At 44.3% G+C, this 19,600-nt stretch overlaps 1 protein-coding gene across 1 annotated transcript in view; it reads left to right on the top strand.

Moving 5' to 3' along the window:
• The window catches only part of CRB1 (crumbs cell polarity complex component 1), a 138,590-nt gene that overhangs the window by 94,449 nt on the left and 24,541 nt on the right, over positions 1-19,600 (top strand). Inside the window, exons 6-8 of the mRNA XM_079981071.1 lie at positions 86-1,042; positions 14,416-14,969; positions 18,679-18,844. Coding sequence (XP_079837197.1) covers positions 86-1,042; positions 14,416-14,969; positions 18,679-18,844 — 1,677 coding nt within the window. The remainder of the gene's footprint in view (positions 1-85; positions 1,043-14,415; positions 14,970-18,678; positions 18,845-19,600) is intronic.

Genomic DNA, 19,600 nt, shown 5'->3' with positions numbered 1-19,600 from the left:
GTCTCCACCTGGAAGCACCCCAACTTTAAGCCTAACCTGGTCTATAGGATCAAAGCCTTCATTCTTCCTTTCTGCTTTCTCGCAGGCATCCACTGTGAAGAAGACATTGATGAATGTCACATGAACCCTTGCCAAAATGGAGGGACCTGTGAGAATTATCTTGGGAATTATACTTGTCATTGCCTAACCGGAGAGGAGGAGGGCATATATTATGGCGGCTGGAACTGCACAGAAGTCCTCCTCGGATGTGTTCAACATAAATGCCAAAATGGGGGGCTGTGTGTTCCTCACTTTACGGACGGACAACACAGATTTAGCTGCATATGTTCAAATGGATATACCGGAGTACACTGTGAAACAATGACCACATTGTCTTTTCAGGGAAATGGGTTCCTTCGGGTTAACAGTATCACAACGCCTGTCCAGGATGGTTTCTATAACATAAACCTTAGGTTTCTGACTATTCAGCCAACAACTTTTCTATTCCACCGAGGGGACAAAAGCACATTTGTGAAGTTGGAGTTACTGAATAGCTACTTACACTTATCCATGCAAGTCAATAATAACCAGTCAAAGGCCTTTTTGCATATAGCACAGAATGTCAGTGATGGCGAATGGCATTCAGTGGAGGTAACCATAGCAAGAGCAGTTACTCTTAAGTTACTCGACAGCTCTTGTATAGAGCCATGTCTCAGTAAAGCTACTGCCACCATAGATAGTGATCAGCCAATGTTTACTTTTCCGAGCACTTTTTTGGGTGGTTTGCCAGTGGGGAACAGGAGCGATGACTCTCTACTAAACATCTATAATATGCATTCTGCACCTTCGTTTGTAGGCTGTCTTCAGGACATTGAAATAGACTTGAACATTATAATCCCAGAGAACATGTCATCTGATTCATCTTTAAATGTCAAGGCAGGCTGCACCAAAAAGGATTGGTGCGAACACCACCCTTGTCAAAACAAGGGGCGCTGCATCAACTTGTGGCTGAGCTATCAGTGCGATTGCTACAGGCCCTATGCTGAGCCAAACTGTGCTACAGGTAAGGTAATGCCCTCAACCCCAGAACCGTAATTGCCACCTGAAATCATATTGTACAACAGGTCTTATCAGACTGCAGAGCCCTATACTCCAAGCCTTGCTACTGTCTGTCATCTGCCGCTGGAATATTCCTCAGCTACAATGGTGGCAACAAATTTACAGCTTCACCACCATCTTTGCATAAGCATAAGCTATGCATATACAAAGATGGTGTCAATGCTGCCATGTTGAAGGATATGCCAGCAGTCAGAACTCAGGCTATGCTAGGGGAGAATTAATGCAGATGGAGGGGGCATTGTGTTCTGTTCAAGGGTTTTCTGCTTACTACTACCTGTTCGGTTGAGCCATCCATGGCACTACAATTGTAAACGATGGCAGCCCACCAAAACTGGTCCAAGGTCAACTGGGGAACTTGAGTGAACTCCTACCCGTCTCTGTTGTAGAACATAAATACACACACATATGCACCAGTTACAAACTCTGTAAAGTGATCACAAATGCACAGATACTGGAAGGTTTGCAGAATTTTAGTCCACATTTTGAAAATTCAGACCCAGGTGTGCAGCTCATTTTTGGACTGAAACTCAAAGCTTATTGCCACAGATAGGCCACTGACACGCTCAAAGGAGATATCCACACAGCTAAAAATCAATCCATTTCAATTTGAACACGATTTGGAAGATCACTTAATTTGCTCCCATTTTGGAACGCTGACTTGAATTCCATTGAAAGTTATCTTCCAAAATTCATTTCGCTTCGATGAATTTTTATACAGTGCACAAAGCATGGACTAGAGAAAGGCATTTATGGAACAAGAGATGAATTAGACTACATAGCTTCTAGGTAAGTGAGGCTTTACTATAAATATACAAGGAAGCAACTTGTCTCACTATACAAGATGACATCCCATGGCCATTAAGGAACGAGGAATTGCTCACAACACCAGTTCAGTGTTTTCTTGTTTTGTTTCTCTCTAGACAACTCATTTCAAGCCAGGTAGAAAAGTCCAGGTAGTTTCAAGCTAGCTAAATGCCTCTCCAATAGCAGGCAGGCATATTTGGTACTTGTACTGGCTGGCATCAATATGCCACATTCATTTCTGGTCTTTTGTTCCCAGGCCTCTTAATCATGGCAGTCTCTACCCTTCTCTTTAATGTGAAACATGTTGGCTGTTAATTATTCAAATAGATCTGAAGTGAGGATGGGGATTGTTGCAATGGCTCCCTAAGGCAGTGAGGAGAGAGGCGGAGAGAAGGAATTAATTATTCCCCTATATAGTTTCTAGGGATTTTACTGGTGTTGTTAATATTGGTCCAGATCGGGGGGGGGGGATGCAAAAACAGCTCCCAGGGCAGAAAGGCACTGGTGCAATTGTCTTTCATGATGTGACACATGTGAGGTGGGTCACAGCATCTTGACTTTTCCACTAAGCTAGTCAAAATAGACTTTTCTAATGTCTTATTTCCATTCCGTGCTGTTGTTTTGATTTCTTCCGAGACATGCGGCCACGGGGTGATAATGAGTTGTCTGGTGAGGTGATGTAGCTAACATCTCAACTTCTTGACAGTGGCCAAAGATATCTTTTCAAAAAATGTATGGGAGCCACTTCACACATGCATATCATAGTCCTCCATTATCTGCATTGTTATGAAAAATAGCAGCAGTGATACATGGGATTCCTTCCCACTTTTCCTCTGCAATCAACTAGTTAATTCAGTGTCTCAAGAATATACAAACCCAGGGTACAATTTGGTTAAAGTCTTAAACCCCAAAGATTTCAGCAGGTGACTTTTAAACTTTATTCTAGGCATTTTTTTTTACTGTCCTGCCAACCTCAGCCTGCTCTTTTCCAGTCTCTGCCTTCTTACTTACAACCAGTCCAGGGAATGGCACCACCTGTCATTTGCTTCCTCCTTAGTAGACGGGATGCAGGTAGCACTGTGGGTTAAACCACAGAGCCTAGGACTTGCCAATCAGAAGGTTGGCAGTTCGAATCCCCATGACAGGGTGGTTCAAATCCCCCCGTTGCTCGCTCCCTGCTCCTGCCAACCTAGCAGTTCGAAAGCACGTCAAAGTGCAAGTAGATAAATAGGTAATGCTCCGGCGGGAAGGTAAACGGCGTTTGCGTGCGCTGCTCTGGTTCTCCAGAAGCGGCTTAGTCATGCTGGCCACATGACCCGGAAGCTGTATGCCGGCTCCCTCGGCCAAGAAAGCGAGATGAGCGCCGCAACCCCAGAGTCGGTCATGACTGGACCTAATGGTCAGGGGTCCCTAGTAGTGTCAGACTTATGCACATGCTAAGGTAACAGCCATGTAAAGCCAGAAATTATGAGGGCCCTCTAAATCCATAAAAAGTTATATATTTTGGTCAGATTGTTAGGGGTTTTGTTGTTGCATATTCACCTACTGGTTGTTGGCACCCATCTGTCTCTTGAGATGACAGCATGTGCCTCTGTGGGTGAAAGCCTGGGCAGCATGTATGGAGATCCCTGGCTGTCCTGTTCTCAGCCTCACTGATTTGGTCCAAAGGAAATCAGAATAATATGGTTGCCACCAGCTTGGCTGCAGGAGTTGCCAGAAGGAAACATACAAGGCACCCACCCTCCAACCATCTTAGGGACTCCAGTCTGGGTTTGTGTAGGGTTTACTGCTTAGCCTTCACTTCCCTCAAAGATATTCCACAAAGCAGAAGAGGTTTAGGATCAATATGATACAGCAAATTAACCAGTTAGAAGCTTTGGCAAATAAAAAGGTCTGCACCTTCTGCCCGAATGACATCTTAGTTGGTGCCAGGCAAGTCTCCCAGTGATGGGCATTTCATAAGCAGGGTGTCATAACTGAAAAGCCCATCTCCCTGGTCACTAGTCATCCATTGTTACCTAACTAGTCAATAATTGTTACCTAAGAGAGCCAGTGTGGTGTAGTGGTTAAGAGCGATAGACTCGTAATCTGGTGAACCGGATTCGTGTCTCCGCTCCTCCACATGCAGCTGCTGGGTGACCTTGGGCTAGTCACACTTCTCTGAAGTCTCTCAGCCTCACTCACCTCACAGAGTGTTTGTTGTGGGGGAGGAAGGGAAAGGAGAATGTTAGCCGCTTTGAGACTCCTTAAGGGGAGTGTTAAAGCAGGATATCAAATCCAAACTCTTCTTCTAACTTTGTTGTGGGGCACCTGGAAGAGAGTCCCAGATGTCAAATATGAATATTCAGGCAGGCTCGTGTGTTGAAAAGTGACCCTTTCAAGTAATCCAGTCCCAATGCAATTTAGAACTTAAAAGGTAAAAGTTCCAGTACTTTGAATGGTGCCCAGAAACAAACCAGTAGCCAGAACAATGGGCAGTAATCCAATTGTGAGAGATGGGTCTGACATCCCGGCTTTCGCCCTGAAATTGCAAAGTATAAAATCATGCAAAACTAGCCACCACAGGCCAGAGAGAATACAAATATCAGGCTGCAGTTCTGTTCCTACTTACCTAAGGCCCACTGAACTCAGTAGACAGTGAACATATACAGCAAATCAGTTAGCTCTGAAGGTTTGTCTTATATTTGAACGTATTTAACTTTGACCAAACTACGTCCGCTGTTTGCATTCAGCTATTTTTATCTGTGGGAAAAGGTAGGGTTTTTTTTATTAACCCTCCCCAAAAAACACAGCAAAATCAGATAGAAAGTGTGGGGGAGGGGAGAAACATGAAAGGCAACACTGCAGATCTCTGGTTCAATCCAAAGCGCCGTATCTGTTGCAGATGTTAAATGGCACAGTTGCACTGAATTTAGTGGAGTTATATGGATTTACACCAGCTGATATCTGGTCTGGTCAGGGAGTAGGGGCTTACTAGATCCATTTGTTCAGAAAGCTTCAGCTTCAAAATGCATTCCGAAATTTTTTAAATACTATATCATTTCACATGCTACCCTGTGTGTGCACCTACCTCTTTTTTTATTATTGAAAAATGACATTGCCGGAGCCGTAATTGTAGCAGACGGCTTTGAAGTTGAGCAGTAATTTATCCAAAGGTTTGAAAAGCAACTTTGGGATAAGGGGGCTCCATCTGGTAAATATGTTTGCCTCTTTATATGAAGCAAAATTAAAACCATGCAGCTCCAAGAGAAGCTTATACTTCCATTAGGACTGTTGTGAATGATTAGAAAGTATTTGAAACTCCCCCTGCCCACTTCTCCCTAACCGCAATATTCTTCTCAATTCACAGCATCCTACCATTTTGATTAAAGGTGTGTGTATGTGTGTGTGTGTGTGTGTGAGAGAGAGAGAGAGAGAGAGGGGGGGTGGGGGTGGGGAAGGGAAGTGAAAGAGAAGATTGGGAGCAACTAACAGTCTCACTATGGGATGCAGGTGGCGCTGTGGGTTAAAGCCTCAGCGCCTAGGGCTTGCCGATCGAAAGGTCGGCGGTTCGAATCCCTGCGGCGGGGTGCGCTCCCGCTGCTCGGTCCCAGCGCCTGCCAACCTAGCAGTTCGAAAGCACCTCCGGGTGCAAGTAGATAAATAGGGACCGCTTACCAGCGGGAAGGTAAACGGCGTTTCCGTGTGCGGCTCTGGCTCTGGCTCCGGCCAGAGCAGCGATGTCACGCTGGCCACGTGACCCGGAAGTGTCTCCGGACAGCGCTGGCCCCAGGCCTCTTAAGCGCACAACCCCAGAGTCTGTCAAGACTGGCCCGTACGGGCAGGGGTACCTTTACCTTTTTAACAGTCTCACTGACCCCCCCCCCCATGAGTGTATCCAAATTGCTAGAGTATTCCTTTGAAAAGATGGTCCAAGGCATTCACAATTTTAGAAAAATCCAAACATGCAGTACATCTCTTCTGAAAACAGGGAACATGAAGTATATTCTGAAATGGTTAAGGTATACTCATATTGCCTAGTTAGTTGAAACTTTGCAACAGTTTCTCACACATGTTTACCTCATGCATAGGTTTGGCTCACGGCAGAGGTATAAGTCGATTTCCTATACCAAGTCGATTTCCTATACTCGCCAAGAGCATTTGCCTGTCAGCAAAAAAATAACATGTCTGTGCACACATATGTGTGTTGATTTAAGTAACTGGCAAAATGGAGCCAGCTGACCTTCTTTCAATAAACTGATAGTCAGATCTTCCAGCTCTTTAATTCCCCTCCCCCCCAAAAAAACCACACACAAAAAGTAGCTACAGGGAGGGGATTTGGACTGGGACTGCTATGACAGAGGAAGAGTTTGGACTTGATATCCCGCCTTTCACTCCCCTTAAGGAGTCTCAAAGTGGCTAACAATCTCCTTTCCCTTCGCTCCCCACAACAAACACTCTGTGAGGTGAGTGAGGCAGAGAGACTTCAGAGCCCAAGGTCACCCAGCAGATACATGTGGAGGAGCGGGGAATCGAACCCGGTTCACCAGATTACGAGTCCACCACTCTTAACCACACCACCACACTGGCTCCTTTAACCCTCCCCCTCTACAGTTTTCTCAGTGAAAATGACCCTCCCCCCCCATTGCTATTTGCCTTGCTGGGGGAAACCTACTGGTGCAGGGGTGGGTTTGATGGGGGAAATGGCACAGGGGAAAGGGTTAACTGGGCTCCAGCACTGGGGTCCTGATATGAATCAGGATAATCTGCAGCTTGGTTTTATCAAAAGAAAGAAATCAAAGAAATGGGAGATTTTATGTCATTTGGAGTTCAACACTGGGCATCACAGTGCTAGTTCTAAGATGCAGGTGGCGCTGTGGTCTAAATCACTGAGCCTCTTGGGCTTGCCGATCAGAAGGTTGGCAGTTTGAATCCCCACGACGGGGTGAGCTCCCTTTCCTCTGTCCCAGCTCCTGCCAACCTAGCAGTTCAAAAGCACACCAGTGCAAGTAGATAAATAGATACCGCTGGGGCAGGAAGGTAAACAGCGTTTCTGTGTGCTCTGGAACTCGTAATGGTCCTCTCTGGTTTCCATCACGGTGTTCCATTGCACCAGAAGCGGTTTAGTCCTGCTGGTCACATGACCTGGAAAGCTGTCTGTGGACAAATGCCAGCTCCCTCAGCCTGAAAGCGAGATGAGCACCACAACCCCATAGCCGCCTTTGACTGGACTTAACCGTCCAGGGGTTCTAGAATGAGGAGGATGGGGAAAATATTAGGAACATTGGTCATATTTCTGTGATGACCTCTGCTTTTGCAGGGCTAGCTTCAAGGGGCACAATGAGGGCAGCTGAGTCAATGAAGGCAGGAACAAGATCTGACACAACAAGCCTTTTAAAAGCATGGGTCATAGCAGAAGGGGAGAGTGCCACTGGGACTTCACTTCAGGCAGGAAAGTGTCTCAGACCAGCACTGCATAAGATACACTGAATACAGCATTTGTCGTTCAGGAGTCTCTCTCTCTCTCTCTCTCTCTCTCTCTCTCTCTCTCTCTCTGTTTGTGTGTGTGTGTGTGTGTGTGTGTGTGTGTTCGTAAATAAGTGAACTGCCATACACATATTATCCTAAAAACACACATAAATAATATCTGTAGATACATGTTCCTGGATGCAAAAGGGAGTATCACCCTCCCACAAATCCATATTAAACAAGGATGCTGAATTCCAACACACCAAAATTCAGCCTAATGCACAGGTTCATTTGTTCTGTGCTAAATCACTGGTCTCTTTTATGAGTTAACCTACATGCTTCAAGTTAGGTACAAAAATGTCCTGTTTCCAACTTTTATCATAATCAGTGTACCTTGGGCTATGAGTGTACCAAATTTCAGCTTTCTGGGTGGCCTACTAGTATTTACCTTGTGCCCCCCATTTCTAGGGGGAGAAAGCAAACAGATTTTTGCATGGTCCAGAAAGATATCTATCATACAGTGATGCACTTTGCTAACCCCTAGAGACACACAGCTGCCACATTTTCAGACGTTTCTGGTAATCGGGGTGTCCTGGACTATAAAATTTTCCAGACATATGTCTGAATGAGTGTAAAAGAGCCCCACTCACCCCCATTTCCTATAAATGTTTAGCTTACTGGGATTGTGGCTCGGGGGGGGGGGGAGTGGTATAAATAAGCAGAAGCTCTTTCAAAGCGGGCCAAGCCCAATCCAGGCAAAGTCAAGGCAGGTCACTTGCTTAAAATCAAAACCCCGGACAGTTCCCAGTGCCCCCTGCTGAATGAACTATGGGAGGGGTTATTTCAACCAAGAACTGAGGTGATTTGAGGCCTTGCATAGGCTGCTAGAGCTTATACTGGATTTTGCCACATCTCCTTGACATAACGGCTATGCTGACTTACCACGTCCAGGTCTTGTTTTTAAAAACATGATCAATATATATATATATATACACACACACACACACATTAATAATCATAAATAAATAAGAATAAAAATGTGCACCCAACCACCAAGACCATTCCTTTGTAACTATCCAACCTCCCAAAATTTCAACACCTCTTGCAGTGGTTTGACCCCTTTCTGTTTTAACAGTACAAATTCCACAAAAACCTTCCATATCTCTTCGAAATCATTTCTCCTGCATGTTCTCCATCTTGCCTTGTTAATTTATCATTAATAGGTATATCCCACACCTCTATACCATTCTTCCATTTGATATTCTGCTTGCCCCTTCCACTTCCCAGCTATATTAATTTGTGCAGCTGTCAATAAATTTTTGAGCAAGTCCTTCATAGCCTGCGAACCTTCCACCCCATACCATGTCCAGGTTTTCAGGCACCGGCTTAGTCTACACTATGTGCACCAAATGCACACATTTTAGGGTTGCCCACCAATTATATCGAATAGCCAGCTGATTAAGAAATTGTCTTTTAACTGAATAATTAATTAAATATAACCACATTTGCATATCACTAAAGCCCTAGTAGGTGACTTTTGGGTGTGTTGGAGGAAGCAAATACAACTTGCAACTTAAGAAACAAAGACTGGAACCCCAAACACATTTACTTGGGAGTGAGACCCACTGAATGCAACGGGGTTTGCCATCACTCATAGAGTTGAACAAAAGCGAAAGGCCAAGTTGTTGTTTACCACAACCAACATAAAATAAATAAAAAGAATCAAACATAAAAGGAAGTATCCCTTTAAACTGCAACCTCACTGAATAAAATTGACCATCACCAATCGGTCTATTAAAGCTTTACAGCCAATCCTATTCATGGTTATTCAGAAATGAGTCCCAGTGGAATGAATGGAGCTTACTCCCAAGTCAGCCGCATGGAGGTTTCTTCCAAAAAGTAGAGATCTTTCCCAGTTAGCATCTGTATAGGAATTGCTTTTGGATGTTTTTAAGTGTTTAATTGCTTGTGCGTTTCCCTCCCTAGGCTCCTTTGGAAGAAAGGGCAGGGCATAAATTTAATTGACAACAATTGTGCACAGGATTATAGCTTTACTAGGTTAAGCTATCCATTAAAGTTTAAATTCCTAATATACAAGGGCACACTCGCTTTGGAATTTATAGATAATGGAAGAGCTCTTCAAAGTGCTGCTGCTGCTGCTGCTGTGTGCTTTGTGGTACAGAAATTACTTGCATCTTTGTTAAAGAGAAGTTGACAAACACTAAGTGCTGGGAAGTATTTCCATTGCAGACTGCACTCTCTCAGCAGTAGCAGGCAAGCAACAAAGTTGATTTATTTCCATCAGCATCCAGACGTAATGGCTCAAGAGGTTAATATTGACCAAGGTTATGCTAAATGCCCATCAAACCACATACCAGATCCAATATTTCTTTTGAAGCAGAGTAATTGAAAACTGCAAGCTCGCTGTGCTACCTTTTTAAAGACTAACCTTGCTTCCTTTGCCTTCTTTGTAACGTTGCGCGTCTAACTGCCACTCGCCGGCTTTGCTGCATCATAAGCGATCTCTCTCCAACAAGAAAAATGTCTTTCAAGTACTCCCTTAATAGAGAGAGATGCTGTTTTGTTTTTTTAATAAACTAACCTTTCATGCTTAAAAATGACCATTTCAACACCGAGGGGAAAGATTTATGGACATATGCCTTGCTTTTAACAAGCACATAAAGAAGTTTAAGATCATCTCATTCACAAAATTAAAACATTTCTCACATGTTATTTATGAAATTGTCTATTCAGAAATAAGTCGGGGGTTTATTTCCCCATACTAAATAAACTGAGCCAGTTATGAATCCTGTAACACTTAGAAGGCAGGTTTCCACAATGATCACCCCTGTTTTCATGGCTCTTATAATCATTTCATTAAAATAAAACACTGCAAACAATATATGTGTGTGTGTGTGTGTGTGTGTGTGAGAGAGAGAGAGAGAGAGAGAGAGAGAGAGAGAGAGCACACCAAAACAGCTTTCTCCTCCCTATGAACGAAAAGTCTGATTATAAGTTTTTGAACAGCTGGGGTTTGTTTTGTTTAACTCCAGTTAACACTGTTGATGTTGTTTGGTCTGTGAAACCGCGCATTAAAAGTTTTAGTTCAGATTAGCCAATTGTGATTATTGATTTGGGGCTGTTTCATCTATTAATATAGCACTGTGGAAGCCATCCTGGCTTAATATATTTTGCTGCCTGAAGTAGAGGACCAAAAGATACAGCTCCTCAGCCCTCCCTTTGCCACGCAAGGGCCAACACTTTAACTTCAGAAAGCCTCCCTGGGCTGTTTAGACATCAGCTCTTGCCTTCATCTCCCCACTTCCCACTTAAATCCTGCTAAATTGGTGGAAGGACCATAGTTCAATGCATTTGATTTGCATACAGGTACAATCCCTGGCATTTCCAGGTAGGGCTCTGTGAGACCTCTACCTAAAACCCTGAAGAACTGATGCTGGTCTATATAGACAATACTGAACTAGAGGAAATGATGATCTGACTAGGCATCAATAAGTTCTTGGATGTTCCTGTGCCTGAACATTAGAGAGCCAGTGTGGTGTGGTGTTTAAGAGCGGTAGTCTCGTAATCTAGGGAACCAGGTTCGCATCCCTGCTCCTCCACATGCAGCTGCTGGGTGACCTTGGGCTAGTCACACTTCTCTGAAGTCTCTCAGCCTCACTCACCTCACAGAGTGTTTGTTGTGGGGGAAGAAGGGAAAGGAGAATGTTAGCCGCTTTGAGACGCCTTCGGGTAGTGATAAAACGGGATATCAAATCCAAACTCTTCTTCTTCTTCTTCTTCTTCTTCTTCTTCTTCTTCTTCTTCTAACTTAGTTGTGGGGCACTTGGAAGAGAGTCCCAGACGTCAAACATGAATATTCAGGCAGGCTCTTGTGGTGAAAAGTGACCCTTTTAAGTAATCCAGTCCCAATGCAATTTAGAACTTAAAAGGTAAAAGTACCAGTACTTTGAATGGTGCTCAGAAACAAGCCACTTCACCCTGCCATATGGTAAAGTTGACCTAGAGGGGAAGCCATTTCTACATGATAGTGTATCTCCAAATAATTTCCAGAATATTTTGGATCAGCTGCCCTGAACTGTTGTGGTGTTCAGGGAGCCGCTTCCCATTCCATGTGATCCACATTAATTAGCACCTGTATTTATTTCTTAGATTTAGCACCATAAGATTTCGGGGCAGTTCACAGAATAAAATACAGGATAAAAAAACAAGAAAATAAGTAAAACAAAACAGCAAAACAACCTCCCCCCCTTCCCACAGACACATTTTAAAGACTATAGAATATGAATCAGCCAAAGGCCCGATTGAAGAGGAATGTTTCTGTCTGGCACCTAAAATATATATAATGAAGGCACTAGGCGAGCCTCCCTAGGTCACCACACTGTTTGAGTAAACGATGAGACTCCATCCCACTTTAATATTATTATTTATTTGATTTCTTTCCTGAACTTTGCCATGTTGTTGCCATGCCTCAATGAAGAGTGAAGGTAGCTTGAGAAGAAGCCAACATCATTTGTCCAACCCTAGGCGTGATCTTCTCTGAGATTTAGTAAGCCAGTTGGTCCTTTGGGGTACGTGCTCGTGTTAGCAGTATAGTTGCTTCATCTATTTTCTTACATGTGCTGATCACCCATCATGGAATCCAGGGTGGCATAAATCTGGTTTCTAGGTGGTCATCCATCTAGGCTCTGTCTAGACCAGCGGTTCTCAACCTGTGGGTCCCCAGATGGTGTTGGACTACAACTCCCATCATCCCTGAGCTCTGGCCTTGCTAGCTAGGGGTGATGGGAGTTGTAGTTCAACAACATCTGGGGACCCACAGGCTGAGAAAGGCTGGTCTAGACCAAGATCTGCTTAGCTTTAGCAAGCCTCATATACCTTCAGACAATATCCTGGGTTCTCAACCTGTGTACTCTGTACAAGGCCAATCTTAACGTTGGGCAAGATTCCTGCATTGCTAGATGACCCCTGTGGTCCCTTCCAACTCTACAATTCTAAGATTTGAAGGTACAAGAAGGAAAATAAGATTTAAGTTTGACCATTTTCTTTCACTTGAACGTTTTCAGATTTTTGCTTATTGGGGTTTGTTGTTGTTTGAGAGATTGGCATTTGTGCCATACTTGATTTCAGATCAAGAAAACATCAGCCAAAAGGATGATCAGCCATCATACCTGGTCATCTAAATTTTCAGTTTAGTCTAATGAGGAGAATATAGCACATCAGTAGATTGGCTATAACCAGAAGGAAATCTGTACAACAGGAACTGCCAAAGCAAATCCCAATTTATTTATTTTAAAGATTGTTACAGCATATTGGGTCTCACATCCCTCAGAGCTGATGGCAAAACACCCAAAATAGACACAAAGAGGCACATATCCAATTGCCAGCCTACACCTTATTAGAAGCTTATCTAGAGCTGAACACAGCAGAAGGAGAAAGAGGAAGCAACATTGCTCCCTGATGTCCCAAGACAAAAAGTCTGCTGTATGGCTTGATCAACAAGCATGCCGCATATCCTACAGAGCTGGGATCCACTCAGACTAGAGGCCCTGCTCTGGTGTAAGCATCAGAGAAAATGTTTCCTTTCATAGGGCCCACTCTGCATCATCCCCGGTTCAGTCAACACTGACCTCTCTTTTTGCATGGTAGGAGTCAGGCTGAGCTGAAAACAACATGGAAATGGGGGAATTAACCTGGATTGTTTCCTAAATCAAATAGTTGTGGTTTCTACATTGTGACAGATTTCTAGAATCAGCTTGCAGGGACTAAGGAAGTGTTCTTTTCTTGTATGTGTTTCCATGGGATTCAAGCTTGCTATTCTCATACTTTTTCCTCAGAACTTTCATCAGACTCATAGGGAGACAGAATTGTCCAACGTTGGCCCCTGTGATTGGCAGATAAGATCCAAAATGTATGTTGAAGGGGGAGGCCAACAGTTCCCTTGCCCTCTAAAATTAAGGAGGAAATCCTTCCCAATTCAGGTCTGATAGCCAACAGTCCCCGAGCATGAGCAAAATTCACGGAGTCATCCAACGAAAAGGGAAACAAGGTTGGGGCCACAGTGTTCAAGACACTCAATATGTTATCTGTCTTTGCCTCACACATTAGAGATGGGCCATCAGGAGAAAAACAGAACTTCTGAACAGAATGTTGGGCGATCCCTGGTGAGATTGGAAATGAGGAATGTAAGACGTATGGGTCACAACCCTTGCCTTCCCAAAAGGACTGAAACTGAAGCATCAGAACCAGCCATTGCTGGTCTCCTAGCTTTGAATTGCGGCCAGTTATATCATATAATCTCAGACAGAAGGTAGAATTACCGTATTTTTCGCCCTATAGGACGCACTTTTTCCCCTCCAAAAATGAAGGGGAAATGTGTGTGCGTCCTATGGGGCGAATGCAGGTTTTTGCTGAAGCCTGGAGAGCGAGAGGGGTCGGTGCGCACCGACCCCTCTCGCTCTCCAGGCTTCAGGAGAGCCCCAGCGCCAGCCCCACAAGGTCAGGGGACAGCGGGGAGGTGGAACGCCGCCATCCCACTGTCTCCCAATGTGGTTTGGAGGCTGACGGCGGGGAGAAGCGCTCTTCTCCCCGCCACCCGCCTTCAGACCAGGTCCGGGGACAGCGGGAAGACACGCTGCGCCTCCCAGCTGTCCCCGGACCTGGTCTGAAGGCGGGCGGCGGGGAGAAGAGTGCTTCTCCCCGCTGCCAGCCCCACAAGCGCCTGGGGGGGGAATAATTTTTTTCCTTTATTTCCCCCCCAAAAAACTTGGTGTGTCCTATGGGCCGGTGCGTCCTATGAGGCGAAAAATACAGTATATATCTCAATCTTTAAAAGGCTGCACTTGCTTTGCAGGATTCGTAATGCATCTTTCAAAGGAGTGGTACAAACCATAGTAGTTTGTCATTGAAAAGTGCCATCAGGTAGTTTAGTTTAGAATGCCAGAGTATTCCCGGTCTGTTTCGTGATATGTCCATTTTTCCATCAGTACTCCTGTCTTAAAGATGTATTTTTTTTTTCTCTCTCTCTTTTCGCCATGTGAACTCAAGAGTACATTCCAGGAAGATTTGGACATGAAGAATCCAAAGGATTTGCTGCTTTTCCTTTAGAAGGCAGCGACGACGAAAGTGTGACAATCTCAATGTTTGTCCGAACACGCAAGCCTTCTGGCTTGTTGCTGTCTCTGAAAAAAGGCGCAATCCTATTTCTTAAGGTCTGGTTGGAAGGTGGGAAACTCCTGGCGTCAAGCCTAAGCTCTGACAAACTCCTTGGAACACAGCCTGTGAATGATGGAAATTTCTATTTGATATCCTTAAAAATCAAGCCAAACAAGACCGAGCTATTCCAGTCTTCGCAGAACCTGGGCTACATTTCTATTCCTGTAATAAAAATCCAGAGCGGTGATATTATGTACATCGGAGGATTACCCGACGACCAAGAAACCCATGTAAATGGTGGATATTTCAAAGGCTGCATCCAAGATTTAAGACTGGGCAACCAACCACTGGAATTCTTCCCTGTCACGACTTCATCAGATTCTGTCATCAGAAAGAGCACGCTGATCAACATTGCCCCAGGCTGCATCGGAGACAACCTCTGTCAGGTAAGGATGCTGTTTCTCAAAGTGCCGTTTCCATGTTTGCAGCAAGGAATTCTCTTTTGAACTAGCAGTGCTCCGAAAACAGCATGTGACAGTAAGAATATCTGAACACGATATCCGAAACAAGCAGGTAAGATCAGGTTTTTGTCAAACAGTCCCACACTTTGCGGGCGCCGAGACCGCAGAAACATCTGGGAGGCTGGAAAGCCCGGCACTTGAATGGCAAGGTAATGATAACCAGTTAGCAAGCCTGCTATTCATTAAGGGCAACTTGAACTCACTGTAGTTTTTCAAACCAAAATATTCTCATAATTACTGTAAAACCAGACTTTCGAAGCAGGCTAATCACATGGTATGTTACGGGCATTTGGGCCTGGCAATGAAGCCTGTAAAAATATTAAAGAAGAGAGGAATGTTGTATCACCACACAAATACAAAGGCAGCCCCTATGTGGGTTGGATCTACCAGAAATCACACGGTCCTCATTTAACATTGCATAAAAAGTAATGGATTTATAAACAAATGCCATCTCTTACATATGTGCAAATACAAGTAGGCTGACAGAATGTGTTCTAATGTCAGTTGTGTGTTCCTGTACAGTATGTTTCATATGAAACAGCTTTTTTTCTTAACGTCGCAAGCATTTCATGATTTACAATCATGCTGAGCACTTTTTCCTGTGCTTACCCTTCTTTCAACTTATTATCATTATTAATGTATCATTTGCCTTACATGCAAGCGCCTCAAGGCGATGTACAATAAAAACAGTTAAAAACACAACAAAAAAGCAAATATGTTTAAGACAAACGAATTTAGCAAAAAACTGGACACCCATGGCACAGGCCCATTCACCCAGTTGGGAAAGCTTGAAACAAAAATGTTTTCAATCCCCCCCCCCCCCGAAAAGTGCGGATGATGGGCTCCTGTTATATCTTGACAGGCATGCTATTCCACAGAACGTACCATCATCCCTTCAGAAAAGACTTCAAGAATGGCACATTTTCCCTAATTTACTTTCACGTCTCCTAGACGTACGAAGCCTCAGAGAGAGGCACCAACTGCCTACGCCCTTCTCCTCTGTTCTCTTCCATTTATAGCCCAATGCTGCTCTGAAAACTGAGAACCAGTTCACGCATGCACAGACATCATTTGATTTCTCACAATTTGATTATATGCTCATGTCGACTTGCCCCAGAATCTATGAATGGGCTCAGTTGAACGGCAAGGGATCCCCAGACCTCTTTGTGAGGATTGATCTGTGATAACTCATTCACACGTGTAAATTGCCATTTGACACTGCAGTCACCACACAATCAGCCTGAACCAGGCATTGGTGATAAAGTAGGCAATATCACATTATCCTGGCTTCAGTTCACAACTTACAATACTACTGCTTCCCACTTAAAGTCTCCTTTCCCCTTCTACTCAATCTCTACTCCCAAACATTCGTTTTTCCTGCTGGCTGTCCCAAGACCAAACCTAGAGAGCTATTTTGTGCATACCCTTCAACATTTCTCCAATGAAAATGGAGACATCCGATAATATTATGATTATTATTATGATTACCCGCCCATCTGACTGGGTTGCTGCAGCAACTCTGGGCAGCTTCTAACATACATAAACACATAATAAAATATTAAACATAAAATAAAAACCTTCCCTGTATCTTTAGATGTCTTCTAAAGGTTGTATAGCTACTTATCTCCTAGGCTTGGGGGTTGCATGACTCCATACCCTCCAACATTTATCCAGTGAAAATAGGGATGTCCTAAGGAAAAGCGGGACATTCTGGGATCAAATCAGAAATTGGGGTGGCTTCTGTGCCCCTGGAAAACAGGAACACTTGGAAGGTCTGCAATCTCTACTCCCAAACATACCTCTAACTTTTCTTTTACTGCCGGCTGTCCTAAGACCGAACCTAGAGAACTCTTTTGTGGGCTCACCAAAAAGCCAACACAACCAGCCTGTGATCCAACAAGGAAGAAGGCAGGAAGATGCAGGAGCATCAGTTGTCTATATTAGCTGGGAGTGATTCTCCATTGTTTCAGACCAGGAATCTGTTCCAGGCTTGTCTGGAGTCACAAGGGATTGAACCTAGAATCTTTTGCACTGAAATCACGTGCGACAGCCTTTTGCTAAAGGTCAGGCCTTGATATGCAGCAAACCTATGCATGCTCAACACTCTCTAGTCAGAAAGGCCTTCTTTGTAATGTGCATTCTCTACAAAGGCTCTTTAAAGAGGAAGGTTTCAGGGCACCACCAGATTTTGCCAAGAATTGTTTGCAAAAACATTTCCCATTCTTATTTGGCAAAGGATTTACTTTACACACCTCCTTTCCTCCCTTTGACCACTTTCGCCTTCAATCATCTCTTCTTCTCCTTCATCTTTTGATATCCTTTCTCCTAGGACTAAATCAAATGGTCTGTTTAAGTGGTTTTCGGAACAAAAGAAATATATCTTATCTAAGCTTGTCTGATATGATAAGGTAATACAACTGTGATAATCTTATAGAATCATAGATTTGGAAAAAAATAAAAAAGTCAATTCTGCCAGGCAGGAACATTTTCCTTTTGGTATGTCGGAAATGTGCTTTTGCAATACAGACCATTACAGAAAGAAATTGGATTGCAACCGTGCCTTAAAACGGTAAAGGAGCCCTATAAAACCCGCAATTATCCCAAAAGAAATTCAGTATGCTGTATGATACCATCCCATGTTCCTGGTTCCTCACGATACTTAGTGAGTTCCCAGACAGCCTGAAAATGATTGGCCCCAATCCAGAAAAAGTCCCATTAAAATTGAAGGGGAAAACCTAGTCATGAATAACTGACTAGTCTCATAGCTTTAGGGTTGTGTCCCAATTGTTCTAGTGAGAGTAGACTAGGGTTTCCCAAACTGTTTCTGGAGCAGGGTCTCCAACTGTTTATTTTGGACAACTCCCATCTTCCCAAGCTAGTAGGACTAGTGTCCAAAAACAACTGGAGACCCGAGTTTGGGAAACCCTGGAGTAGACCCACTGAAATTAACGAAACCAAGTCATGTCCATTGATTTTCAGTGGATTTCCTCTGAGTAGGACCAGCATTGGATACAACCGCTAGCTATGATTAATTGAGACCATTAATCCTATAGAATACAGACAGCTGCCTTATGCTAAGACCATTGATACATCTGTACCGTTATCAGTTGGGGACTCTAGTTTTGACTGGAGCAGCAGCTCTAGGGAGGGGATATTTAACCCCACCCCCATCTCTCCTGTTTTCCTTATCTAAAGTGCCCACAATTGTATTTGGGCGCTTTTCCAGTACAGTGGTACCTCAGGTTAAGTACTTAATTCGTTCCGAAGTTCTGTTCTTAACCTGAAGCACCACTTTAGCTAATGGGGCCTCCTGCTGCTGCCGCGCCACCGGAGCACGATTTCTGTTCTCATCCTGAAGCAAAGTTCTTAACCTGAAGCACTATTTCTGGGTTAGCGGAGTGTGTAACCTGAAGCGTATGTAACCTGAAGCGTATGTAACCCGAGGTACCACTGTAGGCATTTACAGCAGCAGAGCGTGTTTTCATGTCACTTTTTAAATGAGGAAAATGAGGAAACATGACAGAGCAGTGGGCATAGGAAATAATTCAGCTTCTTTCTTTCTCCCACAGCCGCTTTCCTCGATTGCCTTGCTAGAGATACTTGCTTACATTTGTCTCCCCTCTCTCCTCTTTAGCCGAACCCCTGCCAAAACGGTGGCGTTTGCTATTCCATCTGGGATGACTTCACTTGCACCTGCCCACCAAATACAGCTGGGAAAGCCTGCGAGGAAGTAAGGTGGTGTGAACTCAGTCCGTGCCCCCATGAAGCCCAATGCCAGCTGGTGCATCGAGGATTTGAATGCAAGTATTCCCCTCTCCCCACCCCTGAAAAACCCTAACGCCCAACCCCCATCTCCTTAACGTTGAGGGACTAAGGCAGCACAGTGTTAATTTTTTTCACAAGTGTTTCAGGCTTTCCCAATCCTTGTGATGTGTTTATTGGGGCATTTGTTACTGTACATAGCACCACTCTGAAGTTGAGTGTTTCTTAGCAACTTCATTCGCCTTATACCACAGGAGAGAATTTGCTAAGCGGTAGCATTACCAGGTGCAAAAACAGCTAGACATTAGGGGGACTGAGGCACTGTGCAGCCACTACACTAGAAAAACACTGTTAAGGTCCCTTATAAGAACACTGGATAAAAATCCAGTCATTTATCCAGGCATCTCTGTCGCCTTTTCAGCACCCGCTAGACCAGAGGTGGATTTAGGGCCACATGACTCATTCCACCACACTGGGCACTGAGCCTAGAGGGCACTGCAGGGTTCTGCAGGATGCAGGTGACGCTGTGGTCTAAACCACAGAGTCTCTTGGGATTGCCGATCAGAAAGTCGGCGGTTTGAATCCTCGCAATGGGGTCAGCTCCCATTGCTCTGTCCCAGTTTCTGCCAACCTAGCAATTTGAAAGCACACCAGTGCAAGTAGATAAATAGGTACCGCTGCAGCGGGAAGGTAAACGGCGTTTCCGTGAGCTCTGGTTTCCGTCACGGTGTCCCATTGCGCCAGAAGCAGTTTAGTCCTGCTGGCCACATGACCTGGAAAGCTGTCTGTGGACA

This window comes from Podarcis cretensis (genome assembly GCF_951804945.1).
Source record: "Podarcis cretensis genome assembly, chromosome: 6".
In the NCBI taxonomy this organism is placed as follows: domain Eukaryota; kingdom Metazoa; phylum Chordata; class Lepidosauria; order Squamata; family Lacertidae; genus Podarcis; species Podarcis cretensis.
The sequence above is the reverse complement of the archived record's forward strand: the minus strand, read 5'-3'. Positions and strand labels throughout refer to the sequence as shown.